The sequence below is a fragment of the Salmo salar genome, chromosome ssa11, assembly GCF_905237065.1.
Source record: "Salmo salar chromosome ssa11, Ssal_v3.1, whole genome shotgun sequence".
Taxonomy (NCBI): domain Eukaryota; kingdom Metazoa; phylum Chordata; class Actinopteri; order Salmoniformes; family Salmonidae; genus Salmo; species Salmo salar.
Window position 1 is genome coordinate 96,350,009 of NC_059452.1, and position 16,219 is coordinate 96,366,227.

Below are 16,219 nucleotides of genomic sequence, written 5' to 3' on the forward strand. Positions count from 1 at the left end.
CCTCCCTCTCTCTCTCTCTCTCTCTCTCCTAAACCAGGTTTAGTACCTCAGGTCATAAATATCAGGTAGAAACTGCCATGCAGTAGAGAGGGAGAGAGCACAGAGAGAGAACAAAGGACTTCACTTGACCAAACTCCTAAATCCCCAAAATGGGAGAATTAAACAATATTTCTACTTTTGAGACTGGTTTGTGGACACTTAAGGGACAGTTATGACGAGTGTGTTTCATTTGGTGATCTCATGAAGGAAAGGAAACACACACAACGGTATCTCCTAAAGTGTACATTTCCCAGCTGTCAGGTTTAGATCTAAATATTGTGAAATGTATGTGATTAAACATGAAACTATTTGTGAAATTATGTAATGTGATATTAACCTTTAAAATGAGAGAATTGTCTTCCATGTAAAGTTGCACGAGTCAATGGCCACGCCCCCGTTAGGCCAGCCATTACATCAGGCGTCATGGAACTGGCCTTTTCTACTGAAATGTATAAAACCACCTGTGGCGAAATGTACATTTCATGCCAAAGAGACCCACGGTAAGCTGGACGTCTTGAATGGTTAAGACCAAAACATGCCGGGTGTTGCTGGTGTGTGAAGTGGTTTAAACTACAACTCTAACAAAGGACAAGACTATATCACTTGGAGCATTGGCTACACGGCTGGAAATGGTTAAACTATGAGACTATCGATCCCCACAGACTAAGAGCAAATCTTAGACATATATTTACTAGTCTGCAGCTAGAAATTACGTAAACCTAGAACAAGATTACCAACAACCGCCGAAGCATCTATGGTATGAGAACATTTACGAATGGTACTCTGAAGTATCCACTCTAACCACCTACAACCACAAAAAAACTTTGACTTCAATGAAAGTTAACCAGAGACTCTGCAGGATGATCGTGGATTCCAACAGAGTTGACAACAACGACACACACACACACACACACACACACACACACACACAGCTCAAAAAAATAAAGGGAACACTTAAACACATCCTAGATCTGAATGAAAGAAATAATCTTATTAAATACTTTTTTCTTTACATAGTTGAATGTGCTGACAACAAAATCACACAAAAATAAATCAATGGAAATCCAATTTATCAACCCATGGAGGTCTGGATTTGGAGTCACACTCAAAATGAAAGTGGAAAACCACACTACAGGCTGATCCAACTTTGATGTAATGTCCTTAAAACAAGTCAAAATGAGGCTCAGTAGTGTGTGTGGCCTCCACGTGCCTGTATGACCTCCCTACAATGCCTGGGCATGCTGCTGATGAGGTGGCGGATGGTCTCCTGAGGGATCTCCTCCCAGACCTGGACTAAAGCATCCGCCAACTCCTGGACAGTCTGTGGTGCAACGTGGCGTTGGTGGATGGAGCGAGACATGATATCCCAGATGTGCTCAATTGGATTCAGGTCTGGGAAACAGGTGGGCCAGTCCATAGCATCAATGCCTTCCTCTTGCAGGAACTGCTGACACTCTCCAGCCACATGAGGTCTAGCATTGTTTTGCATTAGGAGGAACCCAGGGCCAACCGCACCAGCATATGGTCTCACAAGGGGTCCGAGGATCTCATCTCGGTACCTAATGGAAGTCAGGCTACCTCTGGCGAGCACATGGAGGGCTGTGCGGCCCCCCAAAGAAATGCCACCCCACACCATGACTGACCCACCGCCAAACCGGTCATGCTGGAGGATGTTGCAGGCAGCAGAACGTTCTCCACGGCGTCTCCAGACTCTGTCACATGCTCAGTGTGAACCGGCTTTCATCTGTGAAGAGCACAGAGCGCCAGTGGCGAATTTGCCAATCTTGGTGTTCTCTGGCAAATGCCAAACGTCCTGCACGGTGTTGGGCTGTAAGCACAACCCCCACCTGTGGACGTCGGGCCCTCATACCACCCTCATGGAGTCTGTTTCTGACCGTTTGAGCAGACACATGCACATTTGTGGCCTGCTGGAGGTCATTTTGCAGGGCTCTGGCAGTGCTTCTCCTGCTCCACCTTGCACAAAGGCGGAGGTAGCGGTCCTGCTGCTGGGTTGTTGCCCTCCTACAGCCTCCTCCACATCTCCTGATGTACTGGCCTGTCTCCTGGTAGCGCCTCCATGCTCTGGACACTACGCTGACAGACACAGCAAACCTTCTTGCCACAGCTCGCATTGATGTGCCATCCTGGATGAGCTGCACTACCTGAGCCACTTGTGTGGGTTGTAGACTCTGTCTCATGCTCCCACTAGAGTGAAAGCACCGCCAGCATTCAAGTGACCAAAACATCAGCCAGGAAGCATAGGAACTGAGAAGTGGTCTGTGGTCCCCACCTGCAGAACCACTCCTTTATTGGGGGTGTCATGCTAATTGCCTATAATTTCCACCTGTTGTCTATTCCATTTGCACAACAGCATGTGAAATTTATTGTCAATCAGTGTTGCTTCCTAAGTGGACAGTTTGATTTCACAGAAGTGGGATTGACTTGGAGTTACATTGTGTTGTTTAAGTGTTCCCTTTATTTTTTTGAGCAATATATATATATATACACACACACACACACACACACACACACACACACACACACACACACACACACACACACACACACATATAGTTGAAGCCAAATACATTTAAACTCAGTTTCACAATTCCTGACATTTAAACCAAGTAAAATTTCCATCTTAGGTCAGTTAGGATCACCACTTTATTTTAAGAAAGTGAAATGTCAGAATAATAGTAGAGAGAATTATTTATTTCAGTTTTTATTTCTTTCATCACATTCCCAGTGGGTCAGAAGTTTACATACTCAACAAGTGTTTGGTAGCATTGCCTTTAAATTGTTTAACTTGGGTCAACTTTTCGGGTAGCCTTCCACAAGCTTCCCACAATAAGTTGGGTGAATTTTGGCCCATTCCTCCTGACAGAGCTAGTGTAACTGAGTCAGGTTTGTAGGCCTCCTTGCTCACACACACAGTTCTGTCCACACATTTTCTATAGTATTGAGGTCAGGGCTTTGTGATGGCCACTCCAACACCTTGACTTTGTTGTCCTTAAGGCATTTTGCCACAACTTTGGAAGTATGCTTGGGGTCATTGTCCATTTAGAAGACCCAAGAACTAAGCTTTAACTTCCTGACTGATGTCTTGAGATATTGCTTCAATATATCCACGTAATTTTATTTTTCCTCATGATGCCATCTATTTTGTGAAGTGCACCAGTCCCTCCTGCAGCAACGCACCCCCACAACATGATGCTTGCCACCCCCATGCTTCACGGTTGGGCTGGTATTCTTCGGCTTGCAAGCCTCCCCATTTTCCCTCCAAACATAATGAGGGTCATTATGGCCAACCAGTTCTATTTTTGTTTCATCAGACCAGAGGACATTTCTCCAAAAAGTACGATCTTTGTCCCCATGTGCAGTTGCAAACCATAGTCTGTTTTTTTTATGGCGGTTTTGGAGCAGTGGCTTCTTCCTTGCTAAGCGGCCTTTCAGGCTATGTCGATATAGGACTCGTTTTACTGTGGATATAGATACTTGTGTACCTGTTTCCTCCAGCATCTTCACAAGATCCTTTGCTGTTGTTCTGGGATTGATTTGCACCAAAGTGCGTTCATCTCTAGGAGACAGAACGCATCTCCATCCTGAGCAGTATGATGGCTGCATGGTCCCTTGTTGTTTATACTTGCGTACTATTGTTTGTACAGATGAACGTGGTACGTTCAGGCATTTGGAAATTGCTTCCAAGGATGAACCAGACTTGTGGAGGTCTACAATTGTTTTTCTGAGGTCTTGGCTGATTTCTTTTGATTTTCCCATGATGTCAAGCAAAGAGGGACTGAGTTTGAAGGTAGGCCTTGAAATACATCCACATGTACACGTCCAATTGACTCAAATGATGTCAATTAGCCTATCAGAAGCTTCTAAAGCCATGACATAATTTTCTGGAATTTTCCAAGCTGATTATAGGCACAGTCAACTTAGTGTATGTAAACTTCTGACCCACTGGAATTGTGATACAGTGAATTATAAGTGGAATAATCTGACAGTAAACAATTGTTGGAAAAATTACTTGTCATGCACAAAGTAGATGTCCTAACCGACTTGCCAAAACTATAGGTTCGTTAACAAGAAATTTGTGGAGTGGTTGAAAAACACGTTTTAATGACTCCAACCTATGTGTATGTAAATTTCCGACTTCAACTGTATATTGCAATTATTCTCGAGTGAGCGGCCGTTCATGTGCAAAGGATTAGCATTTCAATGAATATAATTATAGACTGTGTGTAGTGAATCCATTTGTCTTTCCTGCTCTCTCAGTCCCACCCCTATCTTTTTGTCTACCAAGCTGTCATATCGGCTTAGCCCGCTAGGTACTTTTTCTTTGTATCATGTAGTAACCCAATGTATGAACTAATTGTGTGTGTTTTCATGTATTTGTGTGATTTGATTAGTTAGTAAATAAATAATTAAGCCAATTTGTATATCGCTGATTCATAATATAAGCTAGGGTTCGTGCAGATAACCAAGAATTTTACAACGTTTGGAACGAAACTAACAGAAGATAAAGATTAACAATCATTAAAAGAAGACTGTACTCGATAAGATATGAAAATAGCTGAAGAGTCGATTCGGGAAATCGAGACTAAACATTTTCACGTGGTGCCCCGACTTCCTAGTTCATTAAAAAGTTTACATGATTAGTTTCATCACAAAATAATAATAATTACACAGAGAATTGATTTGACAAAATAACAGTCTTTACATTTAATGATAGTAAAGACACGACACTACTCTTGGCGTTCTCTCAACCAGCTTCACCTGGATTGCTTTTCCAACAGTCGTGAAGGAGTTCCCACATATGCTGAGCACTTGTTGGCTGTTTTTCCTTCACTCTGCGGTCCAACTCATCCCAAACCATCTCAATTGGGTTGAGGTTGGGTTATTGTGGAGCCCATGTCATCTGATGCAGCACTCCATCACTCTCCTTCTTGGTCAAATAGCCCTTACACAGCCTGGAGGTGTGTTGGGTCATTGTCCTGTTGAAAAACAAATGAAACTCCCACTAAGCGCAAACCAGATGGGATGGCGTATTGCTGCAGAATGCTGTGGTAGCCATGATGGTTAAGTGTGCCATGAATTCTAAATAAAAATCACAGACAGTGTCACCAACAAAGCACCCCCACTCCTCCTTCTCCATGCTTCACGGTGGGAACTACACATGCAGAGATCATCCGTTCACCAACTCTACATTTCAAAGACACTGCGGTTGAAACCAAAAATCTTCCATTTGGACTCATCAGACCAAAGGACAGATTTCCACCGGTCTAATGTATATTGCTCGTGTTTCTTAGCCCAAGCGAGTCTCTTCTTATTATTGGTTTCCTGTAGTAGTGGTTTCTTCGCAGCAATTCGACCATGAAGGCCTGATTCACATATTCTCCTCTGAACAGTTGCTGTTGAGATGCGTTTCTGTTACTTGAACTCTGTGAAGCATTTATTTGGGCTGCAATTTCTGAGGCTGGTAACTCTAATGAACTTATCCTCTGCAGCAGATGTAACTTTGGGTCTTCCTGTGGTGGTTCTCATGAGAGCCAGTTTCATCATAGTGCTTGATGGTTGTTGCGACTGCACTTGAAGAAACATTCAAAATTCTTGACATGTTCCTGATTGACTGACCTTCATGTCTTAAAGTAATGATGGACTGTCATTTCTCTTTGCTTATTTGAGCTGTTCTGGCCATAATATGGACTTGGTATTTGACCAAATAGGGCTATCTTCTGCATACCACACATACCTTGTCAACACAACTGATTTGCATTAAGGAAAGAAATTCCACAAATTAACTTTGAAAAAGGCACACCTGTTAAGTGAAATGCATTCCAGGTGACTACCTCATGAAGCTGGTTGAGAGAATGCCAAGAGTGTGCAAAGCTGTCATCAAGGCAACGGGTGGCTACTTTGAAGAATCTCAAATATAAAAAATAATTTGATTTGTTTAACACTTTTTTGGTTACTACACGATTCCATATGTGTTATATATATATATATATATATATATATATATATATATATATAAAAAAAAGCTATGCTAACATTGTATAGATGTGCATTGGGATCACACACCTTGAGTTGCATGAACTTCTGAAGAGGCTCATACCATAGAAGTAGGACAAGGCCAGTTGGTACAACAGCACACAAAAATGTGCTATCAGTGTACGGGTTATGCACTGAGAAGCATCGATAAGGCAGAAGGGAGACAGAAAGAAAGGAAGAGGGGGAGAGAGAGATGTTGTCTTAGTCATAGATACTGTGCAGTACACCTCCATTTTAGACTAAAATAACATGTTTCTTACCAACACTGCAGCGTCGACAGCCTTTGGTGTCTGATATCTTCCCAGACACAGAAAACTTTCTAAAACAGAAAACACATTAACATGACATTTTTTGGTACAATTTCCAGGATGATTTCCCTTCCTCTCATGTTAGTATCAGTGAAAAGCAACAGTGCTCGGGTATTTTCCAATGATGTATTTAAACCCTGGAATGCTGATGCAATGTATTGGCCATTGAGAGGATTTGAAGCCACCTGTTGGCCATAATGGCACTCCCCAGTAGGAGCTGTCCTCCATAGGAATGAACAAAATTCTACTGTATTCCAATTAAATGTTTCAAGGTCCAAATTACATGTATTTAGTATGTTCTTGTTGTAGTGGGGGCAGTTACATTAATCAAAAAAAATTACACTAAGGAAAATGTTTGTATATGTTTTTTCATTTTCTATTTGTATGTTTAGCTCACATAATATATTTTAAAAGTATGCATTAAAGTGTCTGTAATGGAATAAATGTGGCAAACACAAATGTAGACATGGATTTCTATAGCTTCCAAAATATTTTTGTGAACATTGGGAGAATGCCAAGATGGAGTAACAGTGGCTTAGTTATCTAGTGTTTTTATAAACCATTGGTATTTTCACTACAGCCTCCTTCTGACCAGTGGTGGGGTGTCCCTACCTTGAGTTGATCCTCTCAGTGAGGCGGTGGGCGTTGATGTACAGGTGGCCCTGCCTCTTCTGCAGGTGTCTACGGTCAAACAGGGTGGTCAGCCTCTGGGAGCACAGCTGGGATGATTTCCCTGTGGAGCACAAAGACAGTCAACACACATCTAGATAGAACATAAGTATTAGGGTGTTGTGGAGACACGGAGGATCCTACCTGAGATAGACATCAGCACGTTGTTCATGACATACAGCCAGCTGCACCTCTGGGGTAGTAACTGAAAAATAATATACATAAAAATACATTACAAAACAAATGACGGGTAGAGCAACACTGCTTTTTGTGTTAAACCAAAATTGTACAATGATGGTAGCTACCTTCTCCATGGTGTCCTCATGAAGCTCGTTGAGGTTCAGGGTGTAGATGCCCTCCTCCGTGCCCAGGATGAGGTGTTGATCTGAGGGAGGAAAGTCAGACATTATCCCTGAGATCTGACTGGTTTGACAGAAGCTCCATTTACCTATCGTTTGTCTTTATAACCTGTGCGTACCTTTAGTCTTTGGCAGGACCCATGTGACAGCACAGTGAATCTTCAATGGACAGCCATTAAACACCTTGGAAAAACAAGCCCCCATCTGGAAAAGATTGTGTGGGTCAATATGCATGATTTCAGTCCCGCTATGACCTTCGCAGGGTCATCAAACGAGAAAAAGGCAATATAGGAATAAGGTGGAATCATACTACACAGGCTCCAATGTACGCCGCATGTGGTAGGGGATACAGTCTATTACGGATTACAAAGGAAGACCCAACCGTGATCTGCCCAACAATGACACTCTACCAGACGAACTCAATGCATTTTATGCACGCTTTGACAACAACAACATTGTGCTGGGTGTGAGGGCCGTCACCGACCCAGAGGATTGGGTTATCTTGCTCTCCAATGCCAATGTGAGAAAGGTCTTTAATCAGGTCAACACCTGCAAGGCCGCGGGTCCCGAGGTTATTCCAGGGCGTGTTCTCAGAGCATGCGCAGAACAGCTGGCAGGCATATTCATGGTAATTTTCAACCTCTCCTTGTCCCAGTCTGTAATCCCCACATGTTTTAAAATGACCACCATCATTCCTGTCCTCAAGAACTCTAAGACTTCCTGCCACAATGACTACCGCCCTGTAGCACTCACTTCTGTGGTCATGAAGTGCTTTGAGGGGCTGGTTATGGCACACATTAACCCCACCATCCCAGACACCCTAGATCCACTCCAATTTGCATACTGCCCCAACAGATCCATAGACGATGCAATCTCAATTGCTCTCCACGCTGCCCTCACCCACCTAATCAAGAGGAATACCTATGTGAGAATGCTGTTCATTGACTACAGCTCAGCGTTAAAACGCCATTGTCCCCTCCAAGCTCGTCACCAAGCTTAGGACTTTGGGTTTGAACACCTCCCTCTGGAACTGGATCGTGGACTTCCTGATGGGCCGACCCCAGGTGGTGAGGGTAGGCAACATCACCTCCGCCACGCTGACCCTCAACACAGGGGCCCCATAGGGGTGTGTGCTTAGTCGCCTTCATTAACGCCTGTTCACCCACGACTGCGTGGCCACGCACGACTCAAACACCGTCATCAAGTTTGCTGACGACATGACGGTAGTAGGCCTGATCACCGGCGACAATAAATCAGCCTACAGTGAAGAGGTCAGTGACTTGGCAGTGTGGTGCCAGAACAACAACCTCTCCCTCAACATCAGAAAGACCAAGGAGCTGACCTTGGGGTGGCGAGCAGGCCCCCATCCACATCGATGGGGCTGCAGTGGAGCAGGTCGAGAGCTTCAAGTTCCTCGGTGTTCAAATCACTGAAGATTTAAAATTGTCCAAACACGCGCACAGTCATGAAGAATGCGCAACAGCGCCTCTTCCCCCTCAGGAGGCTGAAAAAGTTTGGCATGGGCCCTCATATCCTCAAAAATCTATACCATTGAGAGCATCTTGACTGGCTGCATCACCGCGAGGTATGGCAATAGCACCGCCCTTGATTACATGGCGCTACAGTGGGTGGTGCAGACAGCCCAGTGCATCACTGGGGCCAAACTCCCTGCCATCCAGGACATCTATATCAGGGGGTGTGGTAGGAAGGCCCGGAAAATTGTTAAAGATTCTAACCACCCAAGCCATAGACTATTCTCTCTTGACACCAACAGGCTCTTGAACAACTTCTATCCCCAAGCAATAAGACTGATAACTAGCTACACAGACTGCATCTATGCACACTCGCAGGGCCCTACACACACACACTGTCACTCCAACAGACACACGAACACTCACGCCATCATTTGCTCACTCACACAATAATGCAAAGACATTTATACTGACTCTAAACACCCACTCAGATGCAAGCTGCTGCTACTCTGTTTATCTTATATCCTGTTACCTAGTCCCCTTACTCCATATATATGTATTTATTATGGATCCCCATTCAGCTACTCTTCCTGGGTTCCGGCAGAATTAAGGCAGTTATTCACAACACACTAAGTGTGTCCCCTCAGGCCCACACTCCACTACCACATATCTACAACACTAAATCTGTGTACCTGTGTGCATAGTGTGTATGTTATTGTGTGTGTGTACATGTGTCTATGCCTCTGTTTGTGTTACTTCACAGTCCCCGCTGTTCTATAAGCTGTTTTTTTACCTGCTTTTTAAATCTGATTCTACTGCTTGCATCAGTTATCTGATGTGGAATAGAGTTCCATGTAGTCATGGCTCTATGTAGTACTGTTCGCCTCCCATAGTCTGTTCTGGACTTGGGGACTGTGAAGAGACCTCTGGTGGCATGTCTTGTGGGGTATGCATGAGTGTCCAAGCTGTGTGCTAGTATTTTAAACAGACAGCTTGGTACATGCAGCTTGTCAACACTTCTTACGAAAACAAGTAATGATGATGCAATCTCTCTTCCACTTTGAGCCATAAGAGATTGACATGCATGTCATTAATGTTAGCTCTCCGTGTACTTTTAAGGGCCAGCCTTGCTGGCCCTAACCCTGCAATTTTCCCAAGTCCTTTTTTGTGGCACCTGACCACACGACTGAACTGTAGTCCAGGTGCGACAAAACCAGGGCCTGTAGGATATGCATTGTTGATAGTGTTGTTAAGAAGGCAGAGCAGCGCTTTATTATTGACAGACTTCTCCCCATCTTAGCTACTGATGTATCAATATGTTTTGACCATGACAGTTTACAATACAGGGTAACTCCAAGTAGTTTAGTCACCTCAACTTTCTCAATTTCCACATTATTCATTACGAGATGTAGTTGAGGTTTAGGGTTTAGTGAATGATTTGTCCCAAATACAATGCTTTTAGTTTTGGAAATATTTAGACTAACTTATTCCTTGCTACCCATTCCGAAATGAACTGCAGCTCTTTGTTAAGTGTTGCAGTCATTTCAGTCGCTGTAGTAGCTGACGTGTATAGTGTTGAGTCATCCGCATACATAGACACACTGGCCTTACTCAAAGCCAGAGGCATGTTGTTAGTAAAGATTGAAAAAAGCAACGGGCCTAAATAGCTACCCTGGGGAATTCCTGCTTCTACCTGGATTATGTTTGAGAGGCTTCCATTAAAGAACACCCTCTGTGTTCTGTTAGACAAGCAACTCTTTATACACATTATAGCAGGGGATATGAAGCCATAACACATCAGTTTTTTCCAGCAGCAGACTATGATCAATAATGTCAAAAGCTGCACTGAAGTCTAACAAGACAGCCCCAACAATCATTTTATCATAAATTTCTCTCAGCCAGTCATCAGTAATTTGTGTAATTGCTGTGGTTGTTGAGTGTCCTTCTTTATATGCGTGCTGAAAGTCTGTTGTCAATTTGTTTACTGTGAAATAGCATTGTATCTGGTCAAACAAATTTTTCCAGAAGTTTACTAAGGGTTGGTAACAGGCTGATTGGTCAGTTATTTGAGCCAGTAAAGGGGGTTTTACTATTCAAGGGTACCAGAATGACTTTAGCTTCCCTCCAGGCCTGAGGGCAGACACTTTCTATCAGGCTTAAATCGAAGATGTGGCAAATAGGAGTGGCAATATCATCCACTATTATCCTCAGTAATTTTCCATCCAGATTGTCAGACCCCAGTGGCTTGTCATTGTTGATAGACAATCTTTTCACCTCTTCCACACTGACTTTACGGAATTCTAAAGTACAATTCTTGTCTTTCATAATTTGGTCAGATATACTTGGATGTGTAGTGTGAGCGTTTGTTGCTGGCATGTCATCCCTAAGTTTGCTTATCTTGCCAATGAAAAAGTCATTAAAGTAGTTGGCAATATCAGTGTGTTTTGTGATAAATGAGCCATCTGATTCAATGAATGAAGGAGCCGAGTTGGCTTTTTTCCCCAAAATTTCAATTAAGGTTCCACAAAGCTTTTTACTATCATTCTTTATATAATTTATCATTGTTTCATAGTACAGTGGGGGGGGGGGAGTATTTGATCGCCTGCTAATTTTGTACGTTTGCCCACTTACAAAGAAATGATCAGTCTATAATTTTAATAGTAGGTTTATTTGAACAGTGAGAGACAGAATAACAACAACAAAAATCCAGAAAAACGCATGTCAAAAATGTTATAAAATGATTTGCATTTTAATGGAGGGAAATAAGTATTTGACCCCTCTGCAAAACATGACTTAGTACTTGGTGGCAAAACCCTTGTTGGCAATCACAGAGGTCAGACGTTTCTTGTAGTTGGCCACCAGGTTTGCACACATCTCAGGAGGGATTTTGTCCCACTCCTTTTTGCAGATCTTCTCCAAGTCGTTAAGGTTTCGAGGCTGACGTTTGGCAACTCGAACCTTCAGCTCCCTCCACAGATTTCCTATGGGATTAAGGTCTGGAGACTGGCTAGGCCACTCCAGGACCTTAATGTGCTTCTTCTTGAGCCACTCCTTTGTTGCCTTTGCCGTGTGTTTTGGGTCATTGTCATGCTGGAATACCCATCCACGACCCATTTTCAATGCCCTGCCTGAGGGAAGGAGGTTCTCACCCAAGATTTGACGGTACATGGCCCCGTCCATCGTCCCTTTAATGCGGTGAAGTTGTCCTGTCCCCTTAGTAGAAAAACACCCCCAAAGCATAATAATGTTTCCACCTCCATGTTTGACGGTGGAGATGGTGTTCTTGGGGTCATAGGCAGCATTCCTCCTCCTCCAAACACGGCGAGTTGAGTTGATATCAAAGAGCTCCATTTTGGTCTCATCTGACCACAACACTTTCACCCAGTTGTCCTCTGAATCATTCAGATGTTCATTGGCAGACTTCAGACGGGCCTGTATATGTATTCTTGAGCAGGGGGACCTTGCAGGCGCTGCAGGATTTCAGTCCTTCACGGCGTAGGGTGTTACCAATTGTTTTCTTGGTGACTATGGTCCCAGCTGCCTTGAGATCATTGACAAGATCCTCCCGTGTAGTTCTGGGCTGATTCCTCACCGTTCTCATGATCATTGCAACTCCACAAGGTGAGATCTTGCATGGAGCCCCAGGCCGAGGGATATTGACAGTTCTTTTGTGTTTCTTCCATTTGCGAATAATCACACCAAATGTTGTCACCTTCTCACTAAGCTGCTTGGCGATGGTCTTGTAGCCCATTCCAGCCTTGTGTAGGTCTACAATCTTGTCCCTCACATCCTTGGAGAGTTCTTTGGTCTTGGCCATGGTGGAGAGTTTGGAATCTGATTGATTGATTGCTTCTGTGGACAGGTGTCTTTTTTACAGGTAACAAGCTGCGGTTAGGAGCACTCCCTTTAAGAGTGTGCTCCTAATCTCAGCTCGTTACCTGTATAAAAGACTCCTGGGATCCAGAAATCTTTCTGATTGAGAGGGGGTCAAATACTTCTTTCCCTCATTAAAATGCAAATCAATTTATAACATTTCTGACGTGTTTTTCTGGATATTTTTGTTGTTATTCTGTCTCTCACTGTTCAAATAAACCTACCATTAAAATTATAGACTGATCCTTTCTTTGTCAGTGGGCAAACGTACAAAATCAGCAGGGGATCAAATACTTTTTTCCCCCACTGTATAGATTATTTTTCTTTAGCTTAGTCACATGATTTCCTAATTTGCAGTACGTTTGCCAATCAGTCAGGCTGCCAGACTTATTTGCCATACCTTTTGCCTCATCCACCTCAACCATACAATTTTTCAATTCAAGGAGATTTAACAGTTTTTTGTTATTTTCTTAATGGGTGCGTGCTTATTAGTAACTGGAATAAGCAATTTCATAAATGTGTCAAGCGCAGCGTCTGCTTGCTCCTCATTACACACCACAGACCAGCAAATATTCTTTACATCATCAACATATGAATCACTACAAAAAACTTATTGTATGACCTCTTATACACAATATTAGGTCCAGGATCCCTGCACATTGTAAATATGGTTTTGGAACTGACCCTGGATATAGTATGCTTATCCCTATACATATCTACCTCCATCCCTCCAGTATCCCTGCACATTGTAAATATGGTATTGAACTGACCCTGGATATAGTATGCTTAATTACTTATTGTGTTCTTATGTCACATGTTTTTTTTCCTAGTATTAAATTGTTATAGATCATTGCATTTTGGGGTTTTGAGTTTGCAAGAAAGGCGTTTCACTGTACTTTTGCACATGACATTAAAACTAAACAGGTATTTTCTTTTTTGGTGGCTGTATATCCAGACATCTTGACTTACATGGACTTTGGGCGTGGGTGGAAGTCCATGGCAATCACCTCTCTGAAGAAAAAACAAATTCCACGATAGATAATCTGTCATTATGTGTGCACAAAATATTAATTGAAAAGTGTTGTCAGTGACTTGTTGATGGTGTCTCACCGAGTCCTCAGTTTTCCTCCTCAGTGTGCTCCATTCTGGAGACAGTGGGGGCCCCAGGGCCATGTAGGGTGTCTCTCCCGGCCAACGTCCCTCTGGCTCACTGCCCTCTGCAGGAACACACAGACCCATCAGTGCGGCATAGCGTCTCAGGATTATGGGTTTGAGACTGTTCTTAATTGGTCATGCAGAGAGTATACATGAAAAGCAGTTGATTTCACTACTTGTTACGCGATGATGTCATAGATTGTTTTAGCGTTCCTGGATGTGTTGTGTGCGGTGCTGTACCTTCAAACGAGCAGTTGGAGGAAAGTGAGAGGTCAGAGAAGATGGTGGAGTTGAAGAGAGAGGGTTCAGCCAGGGCCGAGTCTGTGTCTGGATGTGTGACAGTGGGAGGAGTCGAGTCAGTGGATGGGGAGATGTTATGCCTTAAGGCAGGGCTGAGGACCCCACTCCGCTTCACGGTACCACTTTTATCCATATCCTCATCTTCAGGAGAGTGCTGCAACAGATGAACACAGACACTGGTGTGGTTCCAAAGAAACATTGTTCAGTGCCTGAGAGGCTGATGATAGTCTGTAGTTCTCTCTTACCTCAGCAGAGGGCGCTCTCTTTATGGTTAACCTCCTGCAAAGAATATCAAACAGACACAAATATACTATGTTATGGGAATTAAACATGTCTAGTGGTGTGAATGTGCAGTATTGTTTTACTTGGTAGGTTTGTTTATAATGGAAATTATATTTTGTTCCTTTGGTGTGTTATTGCCTTCCAGACACAATACAGTAGGTATTAGGTATTTTACCTTCCAGACACAACACAGTAGGTATTAGGTATTTTACCTTACAGACACAACACAGTAGGTAGGTAAGTGCTATAAAGAGATGTATATGGAATGTCTTATAGCCTCACCTTTCAAGTAACGCTTCCTCAACACACTCCAGTAGACTTCTGCACCTCAAATGTAGAGTAGATTCAGTTATTGTTGCTTACATTAGTGATTTATTACGGCTGACATCACATAGAAAGTGTGAGAAATAATAGCTTACGGCGAGTTCTTCTCATCTCCTGTAATGCTCCATTCGTCATACGATCCCTGTTGGGGAAAATATGTTCATGTACTGACAATTTGACAAATAAATGAATTGGTTTTCTATGTTCAACATGCTGTTTGTAGAACATAGAGGTTAGACAGATAATTCTCACCAGGTCAGGAGAGAGCTCAGTTTCCTTCCTCATGGGAGGCCCACATTTCAGCAGATCAACTGGAAAACACATATACAATTATGATCCAGAAGAACACCTTTAAAATAAACTCAGCAACAAAAAACAAGAAACGTCCCTTTTTCAGGACCCTGTCTTTCAAAGAGAATTCGTAAAAATCCAAATGACTTCACAGATCTTCATTGTAAAGGGTTTAAACTCTGTTTCCCATGCTTGTTCAATGAACCATAAACAATTAAATGAACATGCACCTGTGGAACGGTCGTTAAGACACTAACAGCTTACAGACGGTAGGCAATTAAATCAAATGTATTTATATAGCTCTTCGTACATCAGCTGATATCTCAAAGTGCTGTACAGAAACCCAGCCTAAAACCCCAAACAGCAAGCAATGCATGTGAAAGAAGCACGGTGGCTAGAAAAAACTCCCTAGGAAAAACTCCCTAGGAAAAACTCCCTAGAAAGGCCAAAAACCTAGGAAGAAACCTAGAGAGGAACCAGGCTATGAGGTCACAAGGTCACAGTTATGAAAACTTAGGACACTAAAGAGGCCTTTCTACTGACAATGAAAAACACCAAAATTAAGATGCCCAGGGTCCCTGCTCATCTGCGTGAATGTGCCTTAGGCATGCTGCAAGAAAGCATGAGGACTGCAGATGTGGCCAGGGCAATAAACTGCAATGTCTGTACTGTGAGACGCCTAAGACAGCGCTACAGGGAGACAGGACAGACAGCTGATCGTCCTCGCAGTAGCCGACCACGTGTAACAACACCTGCACAGGATTGGTACATCCGAACATCACACCTGCGGGACAGGTACAGGATGGCAACAACAACTGCCCGAGTTACACCAGGAACGCACAATCCCTTCATCAGTGCTCAGACTGTCCACAATAGGCTGAACTGAGGGCCTGTTGGCCTGTTGTAAGGCAGGTCCTCACCAGACATCACCGGCAACAACGTCGCCTATGGGCACAAACCCACCGTTGCTAGACCAGACAGGACTGGCAAAAAGTGCTCTTCACTGACGAGTCGCAGTTTTGTCTCACCAGGGGTGATGGTCGGATTCGCATTTATCGTCGAAGGAATGAGCGTTACACCGAGGCCTATATTC

General features: G+C 43.3%; 1 protein-coding gene across 1 annotated transcript in view; it reads right to left on the reverse strand.

Annotated features, from left to right (window-relative positions):
• LOC106563748 (mitogen-activated protein kinase kinase kinase kinase 2) overlaps positions 1–16,219 on the reverse strand; it is a 28,221-nt gene that overhangs the window by 2,559 nt on the left and 9,443 nt on the right. Inside the window, exons 14-26 of the mRNA XM_014129585.2 lie at positions 15,088–15,146; positions 14,931–14,977; positions 14,794–14,832; positions 14,475–14,508; positions 14,170–14,383; positions 13,885–13,991; positions 13,744–13,785; positions 7,549–7,633; positions 7,376–7,455; positions 7,215–7,275; positions 7,014–7,134; positions 6,354–6,412; positions 6,124–6,227 (exon numbers count right to left, since the gene is read on the reverse strand). Of these exons, the coding sequence (XP_013985060.1) occupies positions 6,124–6,227; positions 6,354–6,412; positions 7,014–7,134; positions 7,215–7,275; positions 7,376–7,455; positions 7,549–7,633; positions 13,744–13,785; positions 13,885–13,991; positions 14,170–14,383; positions 14,475–14,508; positions 14,794–14,832; positions 14,931–14,977; positions 15,088–15,146 (1,052 nt within the window). The remainder of the gene's footprint in view (positions 1–6,123; positions 6,228–6,353; positions 6,413–7,013; positions 7,135–7,214; positions 7,276–7,375; positions 7,456–7,548; positions 7,634–13,743; positions 13,786–13,884; positions 13,992–14,169; positions 14,384–14,474; positions 14,509–14,793; positions 14,833–14,930; positions 14,978–15,087; positions 15,147–16,219) is intronic.